The sequence below is a fragment of the Chenopodium album genome, chromosome 10, assembly GCF_948465745.1.
Source record: "Chenopodium album chromosome 10, dcCheAlbu1.1, whole genome shotgun sequence".
In the NCBI taxonomy this organism is placed as follows: domain Eukaryota; kingdom Viridiplantae; phylum Streptophyta; class Magnoliopsida; order Caryophyllales; family Amaranthaceae; genus Chenopodium; species Chenopodium album.
In genome coordinates, this window is record NC_137843.1 from 16045348 (window position 1) to 16072490 (window position 27143).

Below are 27143 nucleotides of genomic sequence, written 5' to 3' on the forward strand. Positions count from 1 at the left end.
AACCATGAAAGAGAAAGTATGTAAGAGAGGATAGATATTTTTATTATTTTAGTGGGGATCATGGAAGAGAGAGAAATGATAAAATAAGTTGATTGGGGTTTAAAGTAAGAGAGAGAAATGATAAAATATAATATAAAGTTACCAAATATAGAAGTGATGCAAATAAAAAAAACGGAGGGAGTATTTTTTCATACTCCCTTCATTTTTTTAAATGCATTAGTTTAACTTTTGCACTATTCACATGTCATGTTTGACTTAACTTTTTGGCTATTATAAAATAAATAAATATTACTCCGTATTATATAACGTATCATTAGATTTGTCACAATGTCTATTTTCATAATATAATTTTGTTACAATTTTACTAATAGATAATTAAAGATAGTAATGGTCAAACTTGTATCTTGGCAATGGTGCCTGTAGATGCATTTAAAAAAAAACAACACACCGAGTATGAATTTGCCTACCATAAAAAATAAAACAATACATTATTCAAATTTGTTGGAAAGTTTCCACTTACAATATTTTTTTTACATCAAACAAACAAACCTTTTTTTTTGAAGGCTCAAACAAACAAACTTTATTGAGTTAAGTATAATACAAGGACCTCGCTTTTACAATTTTTCACCTTCAAGGACCTCCCACTTTTTTTTCACCTTTAAGGACCTGGGGTTAACATTCCGGCAACTTAACTCACCTGAGCTTCGACCAAAATGTTAATCCCTTCATTATGAAATCTTAAGTCCTTCAAAGCATTTAATATAATAATAATAATAATAATAATAATAATAAAGAAAATTTGTCAGAAACCACCTTTTATAATACTTTTTTTTGGAAAAAACCACCTTATAATTTTTTTTTTTTTTTGTAAAAGCACACCTAAATTGGATTTCTTTTTGCAAGATAACACCTGTTGGCCGGATTCTCGACGTTGACTGAACATTCCGGCGTTGACCTTGGCATGTGAGGGGCACGTGACCCAAATATTCTGCCCTCCTCTAATTTTGGCATGTGAGGGGCACATGAACCCGATTTTCCCCCTTTTTCCCTTTTTCCCTCGAATTCCATATACTCCTCCATTTTTCCCTGTAAATTGAGAACGAAAGCTCCATTATTTTCTTCAAACTTCAACAAAAATACTTGATTGGAGTAATTACGAGGCAGGTAAGTTGTTCAATTGAAGGCAAAATGTAATTAATTTTGGGGGTTTTTTATGTAGGGTTTTTAATTTGTGAAATGCAACTAATTATTGGCTTCCTCGTGTATAGGATGGATCTGGCAGTAAGTTCGAGGGCGAACAAGTGCCATTGTGGATTTCCTGTTGCTATTAAGACCTCATGGACACATGAGAATCCTGGAAGGAAGTTCAAAGCTTGCAGATTATACACTTTTGAAACAGGACACAGAGGGTGTAACTATTTTGAGTGGATAGATGAGGACATATTGGACTTGCAGAGGGATGTTACTAATATGCTTGTTGCTGAGAAGCACAGATTGGCAACTGATCTGAGGTTCCTGCAAGCCAAATTGGCATGTATTGAGCATGAGATACAAAAGAACAAGTGGAAGCTCAATGATTCAAGGCAAAAGGCATTGCAAAATGAGAAATTTGGGGTTATTGTTGCTTGTATTATTATTTCTGTTGTAGTTAGTGTAGTTGTTGTTAAGATGTTTAGTTAGGTTGGTTACTAGTTAGTTAGGTTGGTCATGGTTGTTTTTTTAATGGGATTAAAGCAATATAATTTGCTGTATGTGTACTAAATTCACCAGTTTTGGTGTATGGAATGAAAAGTGTTGCATGTTATGTATAACATCTTTAATTGTGCAAGAATGATTTAGTTTTAAACACAAGATGCATTAATATAACATCTTGGACCATAGATTGCTTCAGTTGTCACTTGTTTTGAGGAGGCTTGGGAGCATCATTTGAGGAGGCTTGGGAACATTGCAAATCTACATGGGAGGACCCATTTTCCTTTTTTGTAGCTGCTCTAGTGTTTGCTCCCTTGGTTGCAGCATGTGATGTGCTAGTGGTGGCAGTTACTGCCCTTGTTTTTGCTCCCCTAGTTGAAGCAGATGAAGTGGTCTTTGTCTTTGCAACAGTTGATGTTGTTGGTGTCTTTGTCTTGGCTCTAGTTGAAGCTAAAGGGGAACTTGTAGCTAAGTGGGAAGTTGTTGCTGCAGGTGTTTTCCTCTTTGTTCCCCTTACTGCTGTAGTGGAGGTAGGATTTTTTGCAGTTGCAGCAATGCTTGCTGAAGGTGCAGATGGTGCTTGAGTTCGTGGTGCATTTGATCTAGGTATTCCTCCCTTGTTTTTTTCTTGCTGAGGTTGAGTGACATTCTTACACTTTGTTTTGTAGTGCCCAAGAACCCCACAGTTTGAGCACTTGTTTTGCCTCTTATCTCTTTGCACCAACTCTTTCTCCCCAGGCTCTTTTACCCTTTTCTTCTTGCTTGGCCTCCCAGGCATCTTCCTATAAGGAGGGGGTTTAGGTTTTGGCATTGGTTGTTCATCCCACTGGGTCTGTCCAGGCATAGCTTTGAAAATAGGAGAGTATGTGGCAGCATATGTGCTTACATGGTAAGCAGGGTGCACAAACTCATCATACTCCAACCTCCTCTTCACAATACAAGCCAGTGCATGCAAACATGGAATACCCAGGAGACTCCTCCTATAACATCCACACACTTTGCTTTGCAGGTTAACAACATATGTATCATTTCCATCATCCACTTCAAACTCATGTAAATCAGCTTGAATCACTCTCATATTTGGCACATTTTTCAATCCATTCTCAATCATTTTAACAACAATTTGCATAAGCAACCCTTTCAAATTTTTTAAACCCTCCCTTTTTGCACAACACCTTTTCATCACATATCTCCTTATCCACTCCATAAGATATATGATGGGTTTGGTTCTTGCCTCTCTCAAAACGTTATTAAAACTCTCACAACAATTGTTTAGAATCATGCCAAACTTAGATCTTGTACTGAAGGCATGCCTAGACCAATTACAAGGTGGTATAGACTCCAAGTACTTGTATGCATCAACATTGAGAGCTTTTATTGCAGCCATATGCTGATTAAAATGTTGCTAAAAAAGGAAATAACAATACCAAAACAATTAATTCAAGCCAAGTATATTAAAATACATGAAATTATTGAAGCAATAAAATCAAGCCAAGTACATGAAATTATACTCAAAGTAAGATAACTCACAACAAAGCAATTTTATCAAACCAAGTGAATTTGGTTTTAAATAAGGAAATAAAGGCAAGGACATTGAAGCATGCACCGACCTTAGTAGTTGATCTGGCAGCCTTCCAAAAGCTTTCTCTGTAGACCTCACCAGGGAATTTGGTTTTGAAATTGGTTCAAATGTGTCTACAACAGAACCTGATATCTGCATTAGGAACCACAGTATTGAATGCATCCAGCAGCCCCTGCATTTAAAAGTGAATAATACAAGTTAGTATTTAACCATGAATTTCATAATTATTTGAACTAAATTTAAATTATGCACACCTTTTGCCTATCAGACATGTAGGTGACATCCTCTTCTCTCTCATGGACCCATGTCACTGAATTAGCAACTGAGGCAATGTCTTTCACTAACAGTTCCAAGAACCATTTCCACGTGTCAGCATTTTCTGTCTCAACAACAGCCCAAGCAACTGGGAATATGTTGTTGTTCCCATCTTTGCTGACTGCTGTGAGTAAAATCCCAAGGAATGGACCCTTCAGATGGGCTCCATCAACTCCAATTATTGCCCTGCACCCTGCAACAAAGCCTTCTTTGCAGGGCTGCAAACATATGTACATCCTTTAGAACTCTGGTGGGGGGTTCTGAATGCCTGTAACCTTCACAATTGTTGTACTACCTGGGTTGTATTTCATTATTGTAGAAGCATACTCCCACACCTTCTTATACTCTGAAGCAGCATCACCGAACAACATTTCTAGAGCAATTTTCCTAGCAAACCATGCCTTGTAATAATTTATCTCAGCTTGCACTTCCCTTGTTGCTCTACTCTAGAATGCACTAAGCTTCATAGATGGCTCATCTTTCCAATCTTCCAAATACCTTTCAGCAAGGTATTGAGAGGTCACCTTGATATTTTGATGTTGATGACCACAAATATGTTCATCAAAGAAACTTTTTATCTGCCAGGTGTCCTCATTTTTCAGCCTCCTACAATGGATCTTCCACTTACACTTTCTCCTAATATTGCATTTACACTTATACAACCTTCTCCCCTTTTCCCATGGACAAGCACACCTTTTTGCACAATAAGCAGTAACCCTCAAGTGTTATGCAAGAAGTAGTAATCATAGCCATTTTCTATGGCATGATGCCTCAAAGCTTTTCTAAAATCAACACTAGAGGGAAATTTCAGGCCAAACTTCAATTCAATATTTTTTTGAAGTCAATTGCTGGGTTGAAAATAGGGTAATCAGGAGCTTGATCTTCAACATCCCTTACTGTTCCCACAACATCCCCATCACTATCATCCAGGTCATTATCAGCTGGCAAGTCATCACCTAGTTCCTCTTCTTCACCCTCAACACCAATATTAGCATCATCATACACCAAAATCTCCTTAGTTCCACCAAAACTATCAATTATATTCTCAGTAATTCCCTGATCCACATTATCAGAAAAAATATCATCATCCTCAAAGTCATCATCACTCAAAATCACATCACTGTCCTTACTATCACTCCCCTCATTATCACTCAACATAGCCCCATTCTCAGTGCTTGGTTGAGGGTCAGTATGAGGTATAAGATGATTATCTGCTTCAGGTTCAGTGTTTGGTTGAGGGTCAATGTTTGGATTCACATAAATTTTGTCCTTTGAGATGACTGGGAGTTTTTTTGCTTTTGGTTTCAAAGGGGGTGGGAGGTTATCTTTGGAAATGTGGTTAGATAAGGGGCTGGTTTGGGGAAGCAAAGCTTGGTTATTTTTAGATCTAGGGTTTCCTAAGGAATCTTTATGCAGTGGACCCCTTCCCATGTTTTTATATGACTCATCAATCACTTTTGCTGAATCACCCACCATTGACTCATCCAACCCCCCTCCATGCTCACACATAACAGATGACTCACCTATCCCCACTCCAAAATCAGTCCTCTCTGAAGATTCACCTATCCCCACTCCAAAATCATTCCTCTCTGAAGATTCACCTATCCCCACTGATGACTCAGTCCTCTCTGAAGAATCAAGCTCAGAATCTGAATAAAAGCCTACCCCAGGACCATATCTAAGTGTAGCAGGATCTACTTGTTTCTTAGGGTAGTGTACCAAGTATAATTCATACCACCCATCTTTTTCTTTTGCTTCTAAAAATTCGGGTATGTCAGCATCACACTTTATTTGCTTCCTACTAGAATACAAAGTACATCCATGCTTCCTATAACAAATCTCCCCAACCTCATCATATCCTAATTCCCTTTTAATCCAATCAGCAAATTCAAAGTAACAGACTTCTTCTACATTTGGATGTAATGAAAGTCCATAATAATTATTGTTTCCCTTCTCATATGTAGTTTTGTGATTTCTGGTCACAAAATTCCCACCATACAATAACCTAATATTAATTGGATCCATGAACTTAAACCAAGGATAATATATATTTACCCTACCATTAAACCTGAAAAAATCACACATTCACACACTAATTTCAATTTCATTTCCAAATACCCAAAAGTCAAAACCAGTAAACACATAAACATGCATCACAAAAATCCAAAAATAAACAATTATTTGTCACAAAATTAACCCAATTAAACAAAAACACAAAATCAATTAAAATAAGGGATTATATTTTAATTAGTGTTACTAGTTAATTGCGTTTTAATAAGTTAAAGTCAAGCATGTCTTCCCCTTTCCCAACATTCACATGCATTTTTGCTAATTAACAAAGGAAGGAAAAGCTAATTTATAAAATTGAAACCTGGGCTTTTGGATTATTCTGAAATTGATCCCCCCACCACGCGTAGTCTTCGCAGCAACCTTCCTCTTTTTAACCATGGCAGCAAGAAACAAAGGACAAAGTAAAAAAATTAACAATGTGAAAACCTAGAAATTCAATACCAAATGAGAGGAGAGAGAAAAACTATACTTACTCTTTCAACTTTACCCCACCAATTGAAGCATTCAATTACTTCCTGCCATGGCAGATGTTTGTCGTAGAGGAGAATTGAATGATAATATTAAATGGAGTATAAAAACGGATTAATTAGGAGAGCAGAGAAGATACAGAGTAGAATTCGAGGGAAAAAGGGGAAAAATCGGGTTCATGTGCCCCTCACATGCCAAAATTAGAGGGAGGGCAGAATATTTGGGTCACGTGCTCCTCACATGACAAGGTCAATGCCGGAATGTTCAGTCAACGTCAAGAATCCGACAACAGGTGTTATCTTGCTAAAAAAAAAATCCAATTTAGGTGTGTTTTTACAAAAAGAAAATTATAAGGTGGTTTTTTCCAAAAAAAGTGTTATAAAAGGTGGTTTCTGACAAATTTTCTTAATAATGATAAATAAATAAATTAGTGCATTACCAAAAAACGAGGAATAGAGGATGATTTTCCCATGGATGATGGAAATGTATAACTTCTCTCATGAGTAAGAACAAGATGCAAATAATCGAGGAACAAGATGATTTACATAAACTCACATTATTCATCTTATCAACAATAATTCTCAAAATATACCCACAAATCAAATTTTTAGGAATAAAATCAATCGAAATTTGGGAAAAAATAAAATAAAATAGTGGATTGAAAGTTAATAGAGAAATATAGCATCCTTGTCCATGGAAAATACGTCAAAAACAATGAAATCGAAAAAAAAATTTAATCTACAACCCATTGAGCAGCAACCACCAAAAATTGTTGCAACAGTGACGATGATGAAAGAGAATAAGAGGAATAATTGCAACAATAGCATAAATAGGAAATCAGAGGTCAAGAAGTGGAAAATGAAGAGATAGAATTAGCCAATTATGTTTCGTAAGAAATGAGGATTTGAAGTAGAAGGTGATACACTTATAAGAGGTTAGAATTGAATGAGTAAATTTTGGAGCCATGGTTTTTCTTCAAACAATGGTGAAATAAACGAGGGAGGAAAAATTGAAAATGGGGTATTTTCTTTAAAACTTGCACACTTACCTATACCACCTCAATCACCTTATTATGATTTATGTTAGCTAAACTCTTGTTTAACTCAACTTGGGTTAACAAATATAAATGCATCACCGGAAACCAAATGTTAAGTACTTAAACGTGAAAAAAAAGTGAAAGGTCCTTAAAGGTGAAAAATTGTAAAAGTGAGGTATTTTTATTATACTTAACTCCAACTTTATCTTATTCATTAAAGATTACTCCCCCCGTTTCATAATGATATTCCTGTTTCGTAAATCGATGCAAATTTTTACCCATCTTTGACCGCAAATATCTTTAATCTCACACTAGCAAAAATTATAAAAATTAGATATTAATAATTTATTCGCCAAGACGAATCAAACTAGATCCCACATGACTATTTTGTTATAGATTAAGAGAAATTTAGAAGAACATCAACGGAGGGAGTAATTTTTTTTTGTTGAAGGAAATTAAAAATTAGTTTAATAAACCTAATTTTAATACCATAAAAAAGAAAAATAATAAATATGAACGGATGGAATATTTTAAATATGTCCTAAAAAGATTCTTCAAGTTAATACGAGTAGAAATATAAATGGATAGATGATATCGTCTTAACATTTTCCCATAATTATCTATCTTGATCTTTTTTTTCTTATGTAAAAATTTCCTAAAATAATGGATTTCGTAATCCTAATTAATCTCAAAGACTTAGGCTAGAAATACTCCTCAAATTTCAAGGTTCCTTCCTAAAAATTCACAACCCATTTGCCCAAAATTTCCAAAACCCCTGTTTTCAAAATATTTTCACTCTTTAAAAAACCCTAATTTCTGTGTTTTTTTGACAATCGATGAAGAAATTCAGAGTCTTTTGCACAGACCCAGATGCAACAGATTCATCTTCAAGCGATGAAGATGAGAAAATTGGTGAAAAACCCGCGAAAAAGAAGCGATTTGTAAGAGAGGTGACCGTTGGAAGCGGCGAAGAAGCGCCGGAAAAACTCGTGATTGACGGAATTCCGGCGGAGGAGACGCCGGGAAAGGCGGTGAAGTACCGGGGGGTGCGACGGCGGAAGTGGGGTCGGTACGCTGCTGAAATTCGAGACCCAATTAACAAGGTGAGAATTTGGTTAGGTACTTTTGATACTGCTAAAGAAGCTTATGAAGTTTATTATATGAAGAAGCTTGAATTTGATGCTTTAAAAACTACTATGGAAAAGTCTAATTCTGTTGAATTGAAATCTGATGATTTAGTGGATTCTAGGGTTAAAGATGTTAAGGGTGAAATTGAGGGAAAAGGGGTTGTTGATGTTGGTATTGAGTTGCCTGTTGATGTTAAAAGGATTAGTTCAGGGAAGTGGTCTGCTAGGATTACGCACCCGAAATCCGGGGCTAAAATTTGGCTTGGAACTTTTGATTCTGCTGAAGAAGCTGTTAGGGTGTATAAGATGAAAGAGGTGGAGTTTGAGGAGAGGTTTAAGGGTAAGGAGGTTCGTCGAGGCGAGGGTTTTGAGAGTAAGGTGTGTTCTGTTGTTAGACAGTTGGAGGATGGGAGGTTTGAGGCTCGAGTTTGGCACCCGAAATTGAGGAGTTATGTATTTGTGGGTGTTTATGATAGTCGTGATCATGCTGAGATTGCTGCTAAGATGAAGAAGGGTCAGTTTAAGAAGAGGTATAGGTCTTTGAAGAGGATTACATCGAATAAGGTTAAGAGTGGTGATTGGCCTCTGAGAGTTGGATGTGAGTCTGGAAGTTCGAGTGAAAACCAGAGTAATGGGGTTGGTTGTGTTGGACGGGAGATTGTTATTGGATTGGCTGCTCCTATGGTTCCTAGTGAAGGTGATGCTATGAAACAACGAGCTACTAATTCTGAGTTTGTTAAGGCCGGTGATGGTGAAGAAGTTGGGGATGTGGATTTGCCTGCTGGTGTTAAGTTGACAAAATCAGGTCGATTTGGTGTTCGTGTCACTCATCCTGGGACGGGGACTCAACATTGGTTGCGTTCTTATGGAACCCTTGAAGAAGCATTGAAAGCTTTTCATAGGAAAACAGCCGAGTTTGAGGAGGAGTTTAAGTCTCAGAAGAGGGTAAGGCCTGATGAACTGATTGTTCCCCCTAAGAAGAGTGAAGGCCGGTTTCTTAATGGCTCTCCAACATCAGTTTTCGTGGATGTGGAGGATGATGAGAGCAGTGGAATGGACAGTGTGGTGAAGAACGAAGTGGTTCATGATCCAATGGAACTTGAATATGGAATAGTTCATGGATCGCCTACCTCAGTTCTTGAGGTTGAGTCGGTCAATTGTGGGGATGTCAGTGTTCAGGAAAGCAAGGCAAGTGGCATTAGCTCTGAAAATCAGAAGCAACCCTTTGTGCCTTTCAGTACTTTTGATGAAGCAGTAAGGTTGGGCATTATGAATGAATATGGAGAACTGCTCGGTGAATACAGTAAGTATGATGAACCGGAGTGGCTAAGCAACGATGATGAAGATGAGGACGCCACATACTACTTTTGAGGACCGACAGTTGTATGCTGCACCATTGAACTGTTGTATTTTTATTTCGAGAATATGTTCTGGAGCCCCCATCAGGGAAAAGAATGCCTGGTGAATTCCTTGCAGGTTCAAATGATACAGTTATTACCGTTGGAGAGAGATGTCGGTTTTGGTACATGGTACCTTTGCCTTCTGTTGTACATATTTAGGAATTTCCTGATATACTATTTAGCCTATTAGGAGTTTAGGAGTCTTGTGGCAAATCTGCAATGCTTGTTCTCTCTTCAACTGTGTGTACTTTTGGTGATTGAATTGTCATTGTTAGGATTGTGTTAATGTAAACCAGTTTTTTTCGGTTTCATTGATGCCAGTTTGCTTGATTAATCAATAGGGTTGATGTTGTCTAAAGATCGTTCTAACAGACTTGAGCAGATCCAACCGATCAATGACATCATTCGATCATAATTTAAGACAGGATTCATATATGTTGGGAAAGATAATCTTCTTGTTTATTATTGCTCTCATCAATATAGAATGTACAGTAATATTGTTTAAATTATGTGCCTGTGATTCACATCACCTCACAACTTTGTGTCATTTTACTACCACTTACCAAATGTGTTGTAGTTTCAGGTCGTATTCATTGTTTATTTTTGAGGTAGTTTAGGCACATTGTATGGGCCTTTAGCATGCAGTAACATGACATCTAGAAGGCTCACGTCTGATATAAATTGGGAATACCTTGCTTTGCTCTCCTATTATTCTTTGAATTTTAACCTTTTCACTAATTTCGACAATTTGTTTTTATATATTGTTGGATAGATCTCAACGTATTTCCCAAAATTTATTTGATAGATACTTTGTAGTAGTTATTCATCGGTTACCCGGCGTAACCATGAAATCCATAGAGTGCAGCAATAACTTGATTCTCATCTTGTGAACATCATTTTCAAAAGCTCAAGCATAAAGATTAAGATGCACCACTACACAACACTTACATCTTTTTTAATCTTTGAATATTCTGTGATTGTATGAAAACTTACATCTACCAACCAAGATTAATTGATTAGCAAATTAACACCACGGTAAAATAGCACCTCTTAGCCATATAAAGTTATAAACCACAAAAGAACAAAGCTTCATTCATCTTTTTTGACTTAATACTACTCGAATAAACTTTGCATTAGTACATAATTTGTTGTCGTGCTGCTCTTTCTTCTAATGCTTTTACAATTTGTCTCTGCACATCACGAACAAGGAAAGGAAATAATCAAAATGCAATAACAGTGGGTATTAATATAGTTTTAGCGTAACATAATAAATTAATAATGCATCAATGTATATATTTAACATGTAAACTTGTAAAGATGTACGTGATTAAAAAATTTAATGTTCTAATAAGCATACTTTTAACTTCATGGAAATAAGTGCATATTGTAATATGAAATGAAAAGAGTATGATCTAATATCGATACAGTTATTATGTTTCCCCATTTGTAAAGGTTTGATAAAAGGGTGTCAATTTTACCTCCATCTTTTTAGGGGGTGTCGTTAAACCGCGTCGATAAATAACTTGTCCATCCACATCGATAAGGAATTTTGTGAAGTTCCATTTGACACGATTAGCCCATTTAGACTCTCCATTGATTTTACTTGCTTTGAGGAATTTGTAAAGAGGTGGTGTCTTCGGACCATTTACACATACCTGGTAGAAGATTTCTTCGTAAGTAGACATATACATATATAATTTTTTCTTGCAATATAATTGTACTATTGTAGAATAATTGACAATGTACCATATAATTCAAATTACCTTACGAAAAACGGGGTACTCAGCCTTGAATCTGTCACAAGCAACCTTTCTTGTTTTTTCACTACTTCCTGGAGCTTGCTTAAGAAATTGGTTGCAAGGAAATGCCAATACTTCGAAACCTGGAACAATCAAATAGTAAGTGTTAACTTCAATTTTAATAGTTGAAACTTGAAAGTAAAATCAACAACATATATAATATTAGGGTTGTTTATAGTCATTGACACGAACTTGTAGAAAAAGGACAATTTTGTTTGGATACAACGTGTTATTTATGTCGAATGGCCAAGTTCATGTCATTGATTATAAACAAACTTGCTCGTGAATGTTATTTTCACAACGAAAAACACACCTTGATCTTTATATTTCTGGTAAAGTTCTGTTAATTGGGGTAATTGTATATTGGTGAACCCACTGTTTATAAGAAATGCAAAACAGAAGCAAAGATTATTATCTATATATTTCATGATAACATAACAAGTATATTACAAATGTTTATGTGCAAAGATTAATACAGTGTTTAAATCGAGGCATAGATCATATACATTACCAAACGATTTGATAGCAGAGGTTATAGTTAATGCCGCTAGAATAAACACAATAAATTCGACAAAGATCACCAAATTACAAATAATGGAATAAAAAGGATTTACCATTGAGTTGCAACATTAACAATGAGAAGAACCTTTCCTTTATAGATACTCAAATCAACATCTTTTCCCCTATAATCCTGTTCATTCAAAACATATCATTTCATATTCAACACGTTACACATAAAAGTTAATTTTCGACATTTTTTTAAGAGACAGAACATTTAAAATTTTTAATCATAACAAAGAGATTCAAATCAAAGTACCTTAACTATAAATTCGTGTACAGATTTTTCAGGTACGGATTCAACAACACCCATTTAATTTCAGATAAGAGAAAACAAAAAAAACGTATCCTTTGTTTTCCCTTATCTTAATTGGCTTTCAGGTGAAGTAAGATGAAATATGAAGATGATAATTTTATTAGATAAATTGTGGCGTGAAATTAGGTAATAAGAACTAAGGATCAATATATATTATTATGCCTTGCATTAAAATTGGATAAGGCTAATTAATTACAATGGTTGAGAATGGTAGTAGTATTATGGGTTTTGATTCCATTTCAAATGTGTTGTTCACATAAAACGCCGGGCTGCGAACGGTTGGCTTTTCTATAAATGTCTCTGATTCTTTTTGCTATTGATTTTGTGTTGTGTGGTAGTATTTCATCAAAATTTGGGCATTTTTGATCTAAAAATGTAAAAATAAAAATAAAAAGTGTCTATGTAAAGTTGTCTATTTTCATTATATTATTTCTCGTCTATAAAAGTTTTTTTTTTCTAATTTGAATAGTGAGGTTCATAAAAAAAAGTCAAAACATGAGGAGTTTTCTGAGACGGGGAATGGATTTTAGAAATGACTTTCTTTTTAATGGAAAATACTCCTTACGGTTTACAAATTAATGTCCTCCTAAGTTTGTGCATGCATATATTAAGAGTAATTAATACTGTAATATGGTAAAAAAGATAATACTCGTGTGAGGTTTTCATTTAAGGTGAATGAATTTTAGAAAGGACTTTATTTTTTAATGGAAAACCCTCCTTACAGTTTACAAATTAATGTCCTAAGTTTATTTTGTGCATGCATATATTAAGTGTAATTAATAATATGGTAAAATAGATTAATGTCATTAGCATATATTAAGAGTAATTAATATATTAATGTCCTAAGTTTATTTTGTGCATGCATATATCCCTCCGTCTCTTATTTGCATTCCTACTTTCTTTTTTGGGTGTTTCAAAATTACATTTCTACTTTTCCTTTTTAGTAAGTGAATTTTTACCTAATATTCTCAAATTATCCCTAAATAGTTGTGATGTGGCATTACTTTAATTATTTTTCTGTTTTGCAATTAATAGTACACAAATTCTGAAATTTTCATTCACCCTTTTAAACATTCTGAATCCATGTGCAGCACTATAATTAAATATGATTGGTCCTTTTATTTTTCACCAAAAAACGTGATTGGTCCTTTTTCTTTTCAAAGGATTGATGACATGTGCTTCATTTAATATCATTTTATCTTTGTTTTATTCAAAAACAACAATAAATGTCTTGTAATTCCCATTGTACTTTCTAATCATGGGTTTTAAGATTACTCAAAGTTTTTTAATTTCCGTGTAATTTTAGAAATAGGAATGTAAATAAAGGACGGAGGGAGTATGAATTTTTCATTTAAGGTGACTGAATAGATAATTAATTGAATTGAGGATGATACAAGACAATAATTAAAAACATAATTAGTACACCGTAATATTTTTTTTTTGGTGAACATTAGTACACCATAATATGGTGTGATTTTCACATATATACTCGTAACATATTACGACTTTACATACATTTATACTCCCTCCGTCCTTTTATTTATTAAGGACCTGTATTTTGTTTTTGGCAAATCAAAACTAAGGATCTAGTTCTATTTTAAGGTTATATAATTTGAAAAAATTTTCTACTTTTTGATGAGTTGCCATCACTTTTTTTACACTAATAATGACTTTTACATCAATTTCTAAAACATTTATACTCACATAATAGACAGAAATGAGACTCTAATAAAAAGGACGGAGGAAGTATCTTTATTTCTATTTGTTTTGAGTTGATAATAAATACACCATGAAACTTTTTTCTTACTTGGAAGAGCATCAAATCTATCTTAGCATTGCACTATAGCATATTTGCATTTGATGCCATGCTATATTGCCAGTGCTTGATTGACAGGAGTCACAGGAACTACATTACATCATCAATCCTTCAGGAAGTAAAAAACCAGACAAATAAAAGGTGCGCTAATGGTAAATTTGTATCCCGTCTCTTTAAAGACTCATATAAAAGAGAACCACGAACATTGAAATTAGGAATTGTATCATCAAACGAAAAAAGAAATCAAATGATCGATCACAATCCGCTACATGTATAAAAGAGGCATCTTGAATGCCATCATCTTGGACCACTGATTTCTTATATTGATAACAAGTTAAGCTAAGAGGCCGATGACAACATCCCTTTGTCTTCGAAACTTTTGATGCAATCATCAAACATTTCAGGGGTACTTTTGAAACTTGGTAACCCCAATTGTAGAATCTTAGTAGCATCCATGCTATGCTGATTTTGGTCCCCTTCGTTGTTATTAGGCCTATGTAACACACAATGTAAAAAATTCAGCACAAATATACTACTACTTGTATATAATAACGAAAGTTTATATACAAACAAGTAAGATTTTCAAGAAATTATATCATACTTGGTTTCAAACGGGTACATGGGATACTTAGTCCTAAGCCCTGCCAAGATGTCGGACCAATGAGCTACCGAGCTTGAACAGATATATCTGCCTGATGCTTTGCTTTCCTCCATAGCTAATATATGAGCTGCTGCCAAATCTTCCACGTGAACAAATCCGCAATACCCATTTGGGTATGCGCCTTTTGCACCTAATAATATCATGCTCAAAAGGTAATTATCAACTAGCTTAGCTATTATAAGCTCACTACTCACTACTACTACCTCCGTGTATTGCAACTTTGGGGTATTATTTGTGAGATATAAAAAATTCAAAAGTTGCAAATAACCATTAACGAAGGTAGTATACACTATATATAATGAGATTAATGACATATAATGGAATTAGTTTGTAATGGATAAAAAGGATACTAACCTTTGATTAGATCAAGTACATATTTGAGCGAGCTCGTTACATACGGAGCAAGCAAGGGACCAATTACAAAGGATGGATGTACAACCACAAGATCAAGATTTTTTTCCTCTGCTACTTTCCATGCCGTCTTCTCTCCTAATGTCTTAGCATAGGCATACCACATCTGCTCATACGTACACAACGTAATAACCCAACCTCTTGATTAAAATCAATCTACATTATTTCTTGTACTAAAAAAACAAATTCTTAGGCTGATTTCACTTTGGAAAAAAAATACTACAGAGTAGTATCTATTATACTCAAATAAAGGAAAAAATAACTTAAAAGTGGACTAGTAGTAAGGTTATAAGAAGTGTTAGCTTACATTATTTCGTTTGCAGTACTCCAAATCACTCCAGTGAGATTCATTAAAAGATGGAATTTGCTCAACGTCTTCCCGTTGTTTTATGGCCATCCGGGTTGAGGTTAACACAATTCTCTTCACTGTGTTAGCCTTTGAGCAGGAGTTCAGTACGTTTAAGATACCGTTAATGCAAGGATCAATTAACATACTCTACAAAATCCCACATTAGTTTATGTTTTTAAATACGATAATGATAACATGGTCATAATAATGGATGAAAGAAAAATAATTAAGCTAGAGCGTTCTTGCAAGGGATACAAATAGAAAATTTACCTGAACGTCTTCACCATCACGTAGTGATCCTGCTGGAGATGCGACATGAAAAAGCCCATCAACTCCTTGAATCGCCTCATCAAAGCTTCCATCAACCAGAAGTTCAGCTTTGTATAATTTGAGTCTCTCTTTAGCCCCATTCATCTCCCATAGGAAGCCAACATTTTCCACATTATCTGGTGACATTTAATAAGATCACATCAAAATAAAGACATACACCTTGCACGTACTACAAAAAAAATTATGTTCTCTTTATATTTATTTCCTTAAAAAATAATGGAAGCTCCTTACCAAAAGTACAATTTCATATTCATGATGATAATACAAAGTATTTTCGTTCCTTTACATATATTAAGGATAACAAATAGAAAAATTGATTCAAACAAACAAAAGACGACCAACCCGTCTTGTGTGTGGCTGGCCACATCGTGTGACCACTTATCAAAAAAATAAAGTAACTCCTAAAACACTGATCAAGTAACCCCTGTAACACCGACCGAGTAACTCCTATAACACTGACAAAGTAACTTCTTTAACACTGACCAAGTAAGCCCTATTACACTAACGAAGTAACCCATATATTGGATGGCTATACCGTGTGACCAGCCACATATAAGACTTTGTAAAAGACGAATGCAATAATGCTAAACGCAAAGTACATGAAGAATATGAGGCGTAAAAATTATAAAATGGTACCAGGATCTCGTACAGTAGCTCGTACAAAGCAGCCATTTTGCAGCAGGGACTTGATGAGGTGCGAAGCCACAAATCCAGTGGCTCCTGTAACACAGTATTCTCTTATATGACTCATGTCTTTCTGTGTCTATCTCTTGCGAAATAACAACTACTTATTATAGGAGCATTTGCCGAATTATCTTCGAAGGTCATACTTGGGGTGGTTATAGACTTACTGCATGATTACTGCAGTTATGCTCACTATTAAATAAATCAATCTCTACTCTAAACAATTAAACTTTCCTATAAGTACATAATTTTATAAAGTCACTGTTTTCATGTGTAATATTGTTAACATTTTAGAAAATGATCTGATTATATGTTACATTGAAATTCAAGACAATGTTTAATTAAATTATCTCAAGCTACACATTACAAATAATTATTAAAATTGCAATATTTCTGAAATAAAAAATGAAGACGTACAGATTTAACAATATTCTAAATGAGACAAAATAAAATAACAGAGGGCCGGGAGTGTACAAATTACAAAGTATGTTTTATAATAAAACAAATTGGCTTTCAAAATTTGTCAATAATAGAGAATTAAGAGAGTTTTAGAGAGAATAGAATCGTCTCATTTCGTATTAGCGTATACACACATATATATACAACCTATCAAGTTAGGGCTCGGAACATGTACACGGCCCAATAGCTATATATACACACTATGGCTTAACACCCCCCCTCAAGTTGGAGCATGCAAATCACAAATGCCCAACTTGCCAAGCAAATACAAGAATTGTGTTTTGTTCAAAGCCTTAGTGAAAATATCCGCTAGTTGATCTGTCGTTTTTACATACGACGGACTAATAATACCATCCTGAATCGCATCGCGTACATAATAGCAATCAACCTCAATGTGTTTAGTACGCTCATGGAAGACCGGATTCCGCGCAATATATAATGCAGATTGACTATCACAAAACAAACTCATGGCGCGCGAATGTGCGACTCCCAAACTCAGAAGAAGAGCCTTCAACCACTTCAGCTCATCGGTGGTTTTAGACATTGAACGAAATTCGGCCTCTGCAGAAGACTTAGCCACAGTATCCTGTTTCTTAGTTTTCCAAGAGATAGGGGAAGAACCAAGAAACACCAACCAACCAGAAATAGAACGTCTCGTCAAAGGACAACTAGCCCAATCCGAATCACACCAACCTGTAATATGCAAATCGCAATCAGAACTCAAAAGAATTCCCTGACCCGGACAACCCTTTAAGTAGCGTACGGTACGAAGAGCGGCCTCCCAATGATCTTGACGCGGTTGTTGCATAAATTGAGACAAGATATGAACCGCATAAGCCAAATCAGGTCTCGTGAAAGATAAATAGATCAAACGACCCACAAGGCGACGATACATTTCCGGATCAGAAATAAGAGGAGACTCCGATTTAGCCAGAGTATGATTCTGCTCAATAGGAGTACCTGCAGGACGTGCCCCTAGCAAACCAGACTCTGCAATAATATCAAGGGTATATTTCCGTTGACATAAAAATATACCCTCCGGACTACGTGCAACCTCAATACCAAGAAAGTACTTCAACACACCCAAATCTTTCATACGAAAACAGTCACTTAGATATGATTTGAATGATGCAATAGCAGAGGAATCATTACCAGACACTATCAAATCGTCAACATACACCAGAACACTGAGTTGAATAGACCCAGATTGCAGAGTAAAAAGGGAGTAATCAGAGTATGATTGTATGAAACCGTACCTTTTCAGAGAAGAAGCCAACTTAGAGAACCAACAACGAGGCGCTTGTCGCAACCCATACAAGGACTTTTGAAGCCGAAAAACCATCCCAGATTGAGAACCATGAAAACCAGGGGGAGGCTTCATATAAACCTCCTCATCAAGATCACCGTGTAGAAAGGCATTATGAACATCCATTTGGTGCAATTCCCAATTTTTCGCAGAAGCCACCGCAAGAAAAGCACGAACAGTGACCATTTTTGCCACGGGAGCAAAAGTCTCGTTATAATCGATACCCTCAACCTGATGATTACCAAATATAACAAGACGAGCCTTCAATCGCTCAAGAGTGCCATCAGAATTAAGCTTGACCTTGTAAACCCATCGGCATCCCAAGGCTTTCTTCCCCGGAGGCAACTTGGCCATCACCCAAGTCTTATTATCTTCAAGAGCAGTAATTTCTTTTTGCATTGCCTCTCTCCAACCCTCATGTTTCATTGCCTCATTAAAATTCCGGGGCTCAGTGATTGTATCCACAGCTGCAATAAAAACACGGTGTCGTACAGAAAATTTATCACAATTCACAAAATGTGCTAAAGGGTAGGGAGTACCTGAGGAGCATGGAGTAGACGATGAACGGGTGGAGATAGATGGACTAGAGATAGAATGTGCGACAAAATCCTTATGCCAACCCGGGGCACGGCGGGGGCGTTGAGCACGGTCAAGAGTAGAAGAAGTGGAGTCCGGAGGGGCCTCTGTGCCACCCTCCGGACTGTCAACAGTGGCAGCGACAGAAGACCCCGCAGGGGGGCTGCGGACAGCAGGGACAGCCACAGCACTGCTGCCAACAGCAGCGGTACTCGGGGCAGCAGCAGCCGTGGGTGGGGGCTGCTGCGGGGAGCTGTCGTGAGTGTGGTGATCCGGGGCAAGCTCACCAATCTCGAGCACATGCTCTAGATCATCCAAGAAATCATCATCGACCACATTATCAATGCTAGACAACCCTTCGTCACTCTCATGAGAATCATGCAACTCAACATTATCCATAAATGGGAACTCATTTTCATGAAATTTAATATCACGGGACACAAAGATATCACCCGTCTCCAAATCATACACCTTCCAACCCTTCTTGCCATGAGGGTAACCCACAAAGACACACTTACGACTTCGAGGTGCAAATTTGTCACCCTTAGCTTTTTGGTTATGAACAAAGCAAAGACAGCCAAACACCCTTAACTCATCAAAATTGGGTTCTTTATTAAAGAGGATTTCATAAGGGGTTTTATTAGCAAGTAAGAGGGATGGAGTACGATTAATTAAATAAACCGCCCCAAGGACACATTCTCCCCAAAAAGAAATCGGCAAATTGCCTTGAAACATTAAAGCACGACTAACATTTAGGATATGTTGGTGTTTACGCTCTACCCTCCCATTTTGTTGAGGTGTACCAACACAAGAGGTTTGGAAAAGAATACCATTTTCAGTAAAATATGGGATCATGGGTTTAAATTCAGTGCCATTGTCACTCCGCACACACTTAACATTGACATCAAATTGACACTTAACCATAGCAAAAAAAGAGCAAAAAGAAGAATAAACTTCAGTTTTGTCATTCAATAAATAAACCCAAACACCACGAGAAAAATCATCAACAATCGTCAAGAAATAATGAGCACCACAAGTAGACGCCGTGTTATATGGTCCCCACAAATCACAATGTATCATTTCAAGAATACGACTAGCACGACTATCACTATCAGGAAAACTGGCTCGGGTTTGTTTTGCTAGAGGACAAATTTCACATGCTTTATGTAAACACATAGGAGCAGAACTACCTCGAATAGAAGGAAGCAATTTGACAATTTTCTCCGACGGATGCCCCAAACGACGATGCCACAACTCGAATGTAGAAATGTCCGAACCCGTGAGAGCACACACTTTTGGGAGACGCCGGAAATAATATAGTCCATCTATCCGTTCACCGCCTCCAATTAAGCTCCCCGAGGATTGATCCTGTATAGCACAAAGAGAATTAGTGAATCGGACAAAGCAATTAGAGTCATCAATCAACTTAGACACCGAAATCAAATTGCAATTCAATTGCGGAACAAGTAGAACATTTTCAAGAGCAATGTCATCCGACAGAACAACACGACCCTCCTTAGTAGCCATGGCCTTAGCACCATCGGGAAGACCAACGGGACAAGAGATAATAGAGTGAGCATCTTGTAAAAAATTTTCATTGCCGGTAACATGATGGGATGCACCGGTGTCAATAATCCATGAGAAAGATAGAGAATTAGTAGCCATAGAATTAGTAGTAGGATCAAACACACCCAAAATAGAAGAGGTAGTAGAAGGTGTAGGTAGCCAAGGAAGAGCAGCAGCAACGCAGGAGGCAGCAGCCGCGGGTTGGGGTCGCGGGATATCCCCGCGGCCTGGCAGAGCCTCCTGGGCCGTGACAGTACCCGCGGGACAGGGGCGCAGGCCATCCCCGCGGTCTGGCACAATGTGTGACAGAGCAGTAGACAAAGTAGCAGAAGGCAGGGTAGTAGAAAAAGCAGCAGCAGGTAGAGAGGAAGCGGTAGCCGTTGTCGACGATCGACCATATTTGTTCAACCACCATTCAGGGAGGCCATGAACAAGGAAGCAACCACCATAATCGTGACCCGGACGATTGCAATGAGTACAATATCGTGTCGATTTATCACCACGGTTGGACTGAGAAGGCCTAGTAGTCAGAGTATCATGTTGATCGATGTTGTCGTTCGCCATTGAAAAACAAGAAGCAGAAGTAGTAGAATGATAGAAGCCCACACAACTCAAATTAAATATGCACGCAAACCAAAGCAATAATGTAGCACTGCAAGTCCGCAACGCACACACCACTACGAAGCAACCAAAATTCTTAGAATTAGAAATCACCAGAATTAGGGATTAACCCTTAATTCGAACCAAAAACCAAAAAATAAGATATATTATTGAAATTGATATTGGGGATTAGAATGTAGTATTCAGAAATTGATTTGATTTTAAGGAGTAGAGATTAGAAAAAAAATTATAGTTTTAGGGAGTAGAATTGTATTGGCTCCGATACCATGTCAATAATAGAGAATTAAGAGAGTTTTAGAGAGAATAGAATCGTCTCATTTCGTATTAGCGTATACACACATATATATACAACCTATCAAGTTAGGGCTCGGAACATGTACACGGCCCAATAGCTATATATACACACTATGGCTTAACAAAATTACTTCTCTCCTACAGAAAAAAACAGAAAAAAAAAAAAAAAAAAAAAAAAAAAAAAAAAAAAAACCGTACCGTAACTTTCTTCACATTAACACCATGTTTCATCTTATTTTTGCTTAACCGAAATTATCTTATTAACACCGTGTTTCATCGGATTGTCATCTTGGTTTCATTAATTGTACTACCGATGCATGTTTCATGACAATTTTGGTATCATAATAGCAAGAGTCGAGTATCATGAGTTTGTTTGGTGCCGTCAAATGGTTTTGGAGGGATGCGAGCAGATAAAGGGCAGGCTTCATGACGATGTTTAATTAAAAACTCTTGTTTTCACATCAAGATTGAGACCATGTGTATTGTGTTAACACTCTTAACAGTGTAACTAGACTTTATATGGAGCATTCGATTGGAAATGGTAAATAATGATAGGATCGAAATTGTGAAGACAACCATTTTCAAAAAATCTTGCAGTATAAAGTTACTTTAAAATGATCAAAAGTTACCCGGTAAAGAATGAGTGTTACCCAATATATATAAGTTATTTTGATAACCCTAAAAAAAAAAAAAAAAAAAAAAAGTAAATAGAAGTTATTCATACTTTATTAATAAAAGTTACCTAAAAAGTCCAAAAATTACCTTAAATTAAAAAAAAAAAATTGTAAATTATCACCCAAATAGCAAACCTATTTTGAAATTACCACTCGTTACATATTTTTTTTATTTTACCACCTCAAATTAAAAACGCATTTATTTTTTCACCTTTTTCAAAAATCTAGTGGCTTTTCTGCAATGGGCCCCACTTAACTTATTTCACTTTTTTTTCCTTCTTTTCTCTCGATTTCACCCTCTCACTATTCTATTGCACTCAACTAAACCCTCCTCTCATTCAATTTCTTCAATAAATTGCTAAAAAAATCATCAATCTTCTCCCTCTTTAATTTCGTCATAAATTCTCTATCAGGTGTTCAATCACCCCTAATTGTGGAAAACCCCCAATTAATTTGTCCTAAGAACCTTGGCCTAATTGTGGAAAACCCCCAATTAATTTGTCTCAAGAACCCTAATTAGTTTGTCCCAAGAACCCTAATTGTGGAAACTCCAATTAATCTGTCCTAAGAACTTTAATTGTGAAAAATCACTAATTGATTTGTCCCAAGAACCCTAATTGTGAAAACCCCCTAATTAATTTGTCTCAAAAACCCTAATTGTGGAAAACCCCTAATTAATTTGTCCCAAGAACCCTAATTCACAAATCCCCCAATTAATTTACCCCAATCCGAACTTAAGAAAAAAAGAATCATACCTTACTGCAAATTGAGCATTTTTAATTGTGGGGGATTTGTCTTCAAATACTAAGTAGCAAAATCTATGAGAATTTGGTGGAAATTAGTGAAGGCAAGGCGAATTGAATTTGGGAGCCATTTTAAAGAAAAAAGTCGGGGAAAAAACAGTAAAAAGGCTCAATATAGCTGTTAGTAGTCGTTAGGTGAGGCCCACCGACGGAAAAGCCACCAGATTTTTGAAAAAGGTGGGAAAATAAATGTGTTTTTAATTTAAAGGGTGGTAAAATAAAAAAAAATATATTTAATGGGTAATTTCAAAATAAGTCTGCTATATGGGAGGTAATTTACAAATTTCCTTAAATTAAATAAAAGTTACCTCAATGTACATCAATATTACTTTACATCGGATGTAGATAAAAGTTACTCCATTGAATATTGAATAAGAAACTTTGTCAAGAATGACTAATAAAGAGATATTTTCATTTACTCTTTTATTTTTTTGGAAAAAGTTATGTTACCATTGTTTATTTTATGTGCAATTAAAAGATATTATCTGTGAGACATAAAATTTTCATTTATTGCACGTAATAAGAAACAGAGGTGATGTTATAAAATTTGATATGGCATCTTGACCCTCTAGAATAGCTGCAAGGCAATGTTGGAGCAATGAATTCAACGGTAGGAATATGGCTAAAGGTTCCACAACTTCCACTCTTTTAGCCTTTTGCAACAAAATACATAGAAGTTACAATTGTAAAAGAATGAATATTCAATCACATGCAAAACTTTTTGATAAGAAACTATATCGATCTAAATGGTTCACAGGTCTCATTGCGAGTTTAATAAGTGCAATATGTCTAGCCAAGGATCAAATTACAATTGAATTGTTAGTAGTCAAAGCTCATTTTCTTGCAATAGGGGGTGAGTTACAACAAAAAAATTTAAAATAGGTGGATTTTTCTAACATTGTTGTTAAAAGTTGGGTTTTCACAAAAACAAAGGATTTAAAAGGTGGTTTTGAAAAAATTTCCTTCAACTAATGCAACTCTTTTTTTTTAGGATGCCCACCCGGTTCACCGGAGCTTAGCTTACATCCGGATCCGATTCGGGTAGCACCCCTGGCTTATGGTGGGATGAGTCTCCCAACAAGAGTTTCTGCATACGGTGAGACTCAAACCTAAGACTTCCCTTAAGCGACATCAAGTTGCTTACTACTTGAGCAAGACATCAAGTTGCTTACCACTTGAGCAACTCTTGTTGGTAAACTAATGTAACTCAATGATAGATTGTCACCTTCTCTTGCAAGAGTTGCAACTCAATGATCTTACAATCAAAATATAAATTCCGTCTTCTGAGACATCATTGCACTATAAAACTTGACTAAAACAGACCAAAGAACAATACATCTTACAAAAATCCTTTTTCTTGGAAGCTCTTGATGCAATCGTTGAACATTTGTGGAATGCTTTTGAAACCTGGGAATCCTAGCTGCATAATCTTGCTAGTGTCCATGCTGTGTGGGAAATCATTTCCTTCAGTACTGCCTTGCCTAAAATACCATAAAAATAATGTTATCATGAAAAAAATCCTTAAGATTAACAGATGCCATGTGGGGTCCTTGCAACAATTAAACTTACTTGCTTTCAAATGGATACATTGGATACTTATCCTTGAGCATCTTCATGATATCTGACCAGTGAGCAACTGAGCTTGAACATACCAACCGTCCTGATGCTTTGGTTTCCTCCATTGCTAAAATATGTGCAGCGATTACATCATCTATGTGAACAAATCCTATAACCAGTTTTGGATACTCTCCTAGAGCACCTGGTTCAAAAAGCCACAAAATATACAGGTCAGGCTGACTAAGTTGCATTTATCCAGTGAAATTATAGCAAACAATTGACAGTGAGACAGAAAGGTTGTTTCTCAAGCAGCACCGCTCAGATTTGTAAATTTAATCCAGAGCATTTCTTTGGATGTTCGTAAGGTTATCTTCCTAACATCATATCCAATGTACTTAATGTGGCTCATAATGATGCATTTCGCTTATGATTAGCTAACAGTCATGACACAGCTGATAGCCTGATACTAGAATTGAACCTAGATACAGAACAACAGGAAGGTTACTTTCTTGCAGTATGCAATAGATGAAACCTTTTATGATCTTTCATGAGAATTTCAGTCTATTTTGATAATTCCTTCTTATTTTTTTGGCAAATTACTTCAATTTAATGAATTTTCATGGGAGATAATAGTCTAGTCTGTCTGAAAAGTGCAATGCATCAGTTTATTTTTGTTATGGACTTTTGGATGTATAATATGTTCCAGTGAAGAGAGAAATTTCACCTTTAGTAAGTGACAGTATGAGTTCCAGTGTGCTTGTGGGCTGTGAAGTTAGCAATGGACCAACCACGAATGATGGATTCACCGCCACTAGATCAAGACCACTCTCTTTAGCTACTTCCCATGCCGCCTTTTCTCCTAATGTTTTTGCATATGCATACCACAGCTGCATCCAGTAGCGGAAACAGTATACTTTAACTAGATCACTGATAAGCTAGCTGAGTAATTACACAATTCAAATTTGGTTCATGTAGCCGACCCCATTTATGGAATTAAGGCTTTGATTGATTGAGTACTTATAAGATTGAGTTACCATACATTGTATCGCTTGCAGTACTCAGGATCACTCCAATGCGACTCATTTAGGGGCGACACTAGAGATGCATCATCTCGGTACCGTATAGCAGAACAAGATGATGTGAGCACAACCCTCTTTACAGAAGTTGCCTTCTTGCATGAACTAAGCACATTCAAAGTCCCTTTAATACCTGGATCAATCAACAAAGTCTGTACATTTATTATTAGTTTTTTTCTTTGCTTAATTCTTTTGAGCTAGGTCCAATTGATCTCCAAGATTTACATGCAAAATAAATCAAGACTTTGCAATGGTATAATTAACAACTACAATTGAATAAATATTACACAATTGTACTTCCTTTGTTTCACTAAAATTGCAACACTTGCCTTTTTGAAATGTTTTAAAATAATCGCAACACTACAAGTAAGTTTAATACTTTCCAATCAAAAAGTTGCATATTATGAGTTTATGACAGATATATTTTCTATAGCCTGCCTAGTTCGGTACGGAGCATAATGCTAGGAATTATATAACAGATGCCACAAAGATAACGAAATCAACAAACAAGAATACATATTTTACGTGATTCGACTGAAGGGGGCTAATTGATTCAAGACCCGTTCCAACTACAAATATATGGATAACATCTCCTAATACATAAAACATCAGACCAAAAATCAATTAAAATGGATAAAATAACGCTACAAATAAATAGGCAAAAAAAAAAAAGTTGATCCAGGTTAATTAATTTAATAAAAAAATTTAAAATCTTACTTGAACATCATCAGTTTGACTAGGCAGAAAGACAGGGCAAGCAGTGTGGAAAACACCATCAACACCATTAATAGCATCATCAAAGCTATCATCAACCAATAAATCAGCTTTATATAGTGTTAGCCTTTCTTTGGCTCCTTGTAATTCCCACAAAAATCCCACCTTCTCAACATTATCTGGGTAAAAATACTAATTATTAACATAGCTAGAATTTAACAAGTTAAAAGTAAGCCAGTAAAGTTAAATGAACAACTATTTGAAAGACGAGGGATTAAAAAGATCGTGAGAGTTGAGGTCTGATCGAGGTCTTTCATTTACTAGCAAGAAAAGAGAGAGTAATACCAGGATCTCGGACAGTGGCACGAACAGTGTGCCCTTGAAGGAGGAGAGATTTAACCAAATAAGAGGCGATGAAGCCGGTAGCCCCCGTCACACAGTACGATGGCATTGTGAGTTTGTGTACTCCTTCAGTTGTCCTACTTGTGACTTTCTGTACTTGTCTAATTTGTTTGGATCTTATAGAATTTATTGGCTTTATTCATGATTTTTTTACAAGAAAAGTCGAGAAGTCTTATTTTATGGGCCGCTTAGCCTTATTTGGAAATGAGTTGTAATACTATCTTCGTTTTATATTATTTATAACGATTAGATATTTTTCCTTTCTAATTTATGTCAAATCGTTGCAAATAATATAAAACGGAGGTAGTAATAGATTGGTCGGAAATTCACAAATTTTTATCATGTGGCTAGCCAGCTATCATAGGGGTTATTTCGTTAGTGTAATAAGGCTTACTTGGTAAGTATAATAGAGGTTACTCTATTATTGTTAAAATGCTACTCTGCCAGTGTTATAGGAGTTACCCACTTAGTATTATAGGGG

At 36.0% G+C, this 27143-nt stretch overlaps 4 protein-coding genes across 4 annotated transcripts; all 4 read right to left on the reverse strand.

Annotated features, from left to right (window-relative positions):
• Positions 1 to 1894: 1894 nt before the first annotated feature.
• Positions 1895 to 3825, reverse strand: LOC145564935 (uncharacterized). The gene is made up of 3 exons (XM_081625084.1): positions 3529 to 3825; positions 3353 to 3406; positions 1895 to 3097 (listed from the first exon to the last, which is right to left on the reverse strand). The coding sequence occupies exons 1-3, from the start codon at positions 3823 to 3825 to the stop codon at positions 1895 to 1897; spliced, it is 1554 nt and encodes a 517-aa protein (XP_081481210.1).
• Positions 3826 to 10806: 6981 nt separating this feature from the next.
• On the reverse strand, positions 10807 to 12360 carry LOC145563698 (putative glutathione peroxidase 4). The gene is made up of 6 exons (XM_081624131.1): positions 12307 to 12360; positions 12104 to 12180; positions 11803 to 11864; positions 11454 to 11572; positions 11169 to 11345; positions 10807 to 10880 (listed from the first exon to the last, which is right to left on the reverse strand). Exons 1-6 carry the CDS (start codon positions 12358 to 12360, stop codon positions 10824 to 10826), a joined length of 546 nt encoding a protein of 181 aa, XP_081480257.1. The 3' UTR covers positions 10807 to 10823.
• Positions 12361 to 14518: 2158 nt separating this feature from the next.
• LOC145564936 (tetraketide alpha-pyrone reductase 2-like) lies at positions 14519 to 16681 on the reverse strand. The gene is made up of 6 exons (XM_081625085.1): positions 16567 to 16681; positions 15871 to 16046; positions 15559 to 15747; positions 15195 to 15357; positions 14781 to 14970; positions 14519 to 14672 (listed from the first exon to the last, which is right to left on the reverse strand). Exons 1-6 carry the CDS (start codon positions 16679 to 16681, stop codon positions 14519 to 14521), a joined length of 987 nt encoding a protein of 328 aa, XP_081481211.1.
• Positions 16682 to 24121: 7440 nt separating this feature from the next.
• LOC145563699 (tetraketide alpha-pyrone reductase 2-like) lies at positions 24122 to 26736 on the reverse strand. The gene is made up of 6 exons (XM_081624132.1): positions 26606 to 26736; positions 26264 to 26439; positions 25510 to 25698; positions 25195 to 25357; positions 24483 to 24672; positions 24122 to 24394 (listed from the first exon to the last, which is right to left on the reverse strand). The coding sequence occupies exons 1-6, from the start codon at positions 26709 to 26711 to the stop codon at positions 24253 to 24255; spliced, it is 966 nt and encodes a 321-aa protein (XP_081480258.1). The 5' UTR covers positions 26712 to 26736; the 3' UTR covers positions 24122 to 24252.
• Between the last annotated feature and the right edge of the window lie 407 nt (positions 26737 to 27143).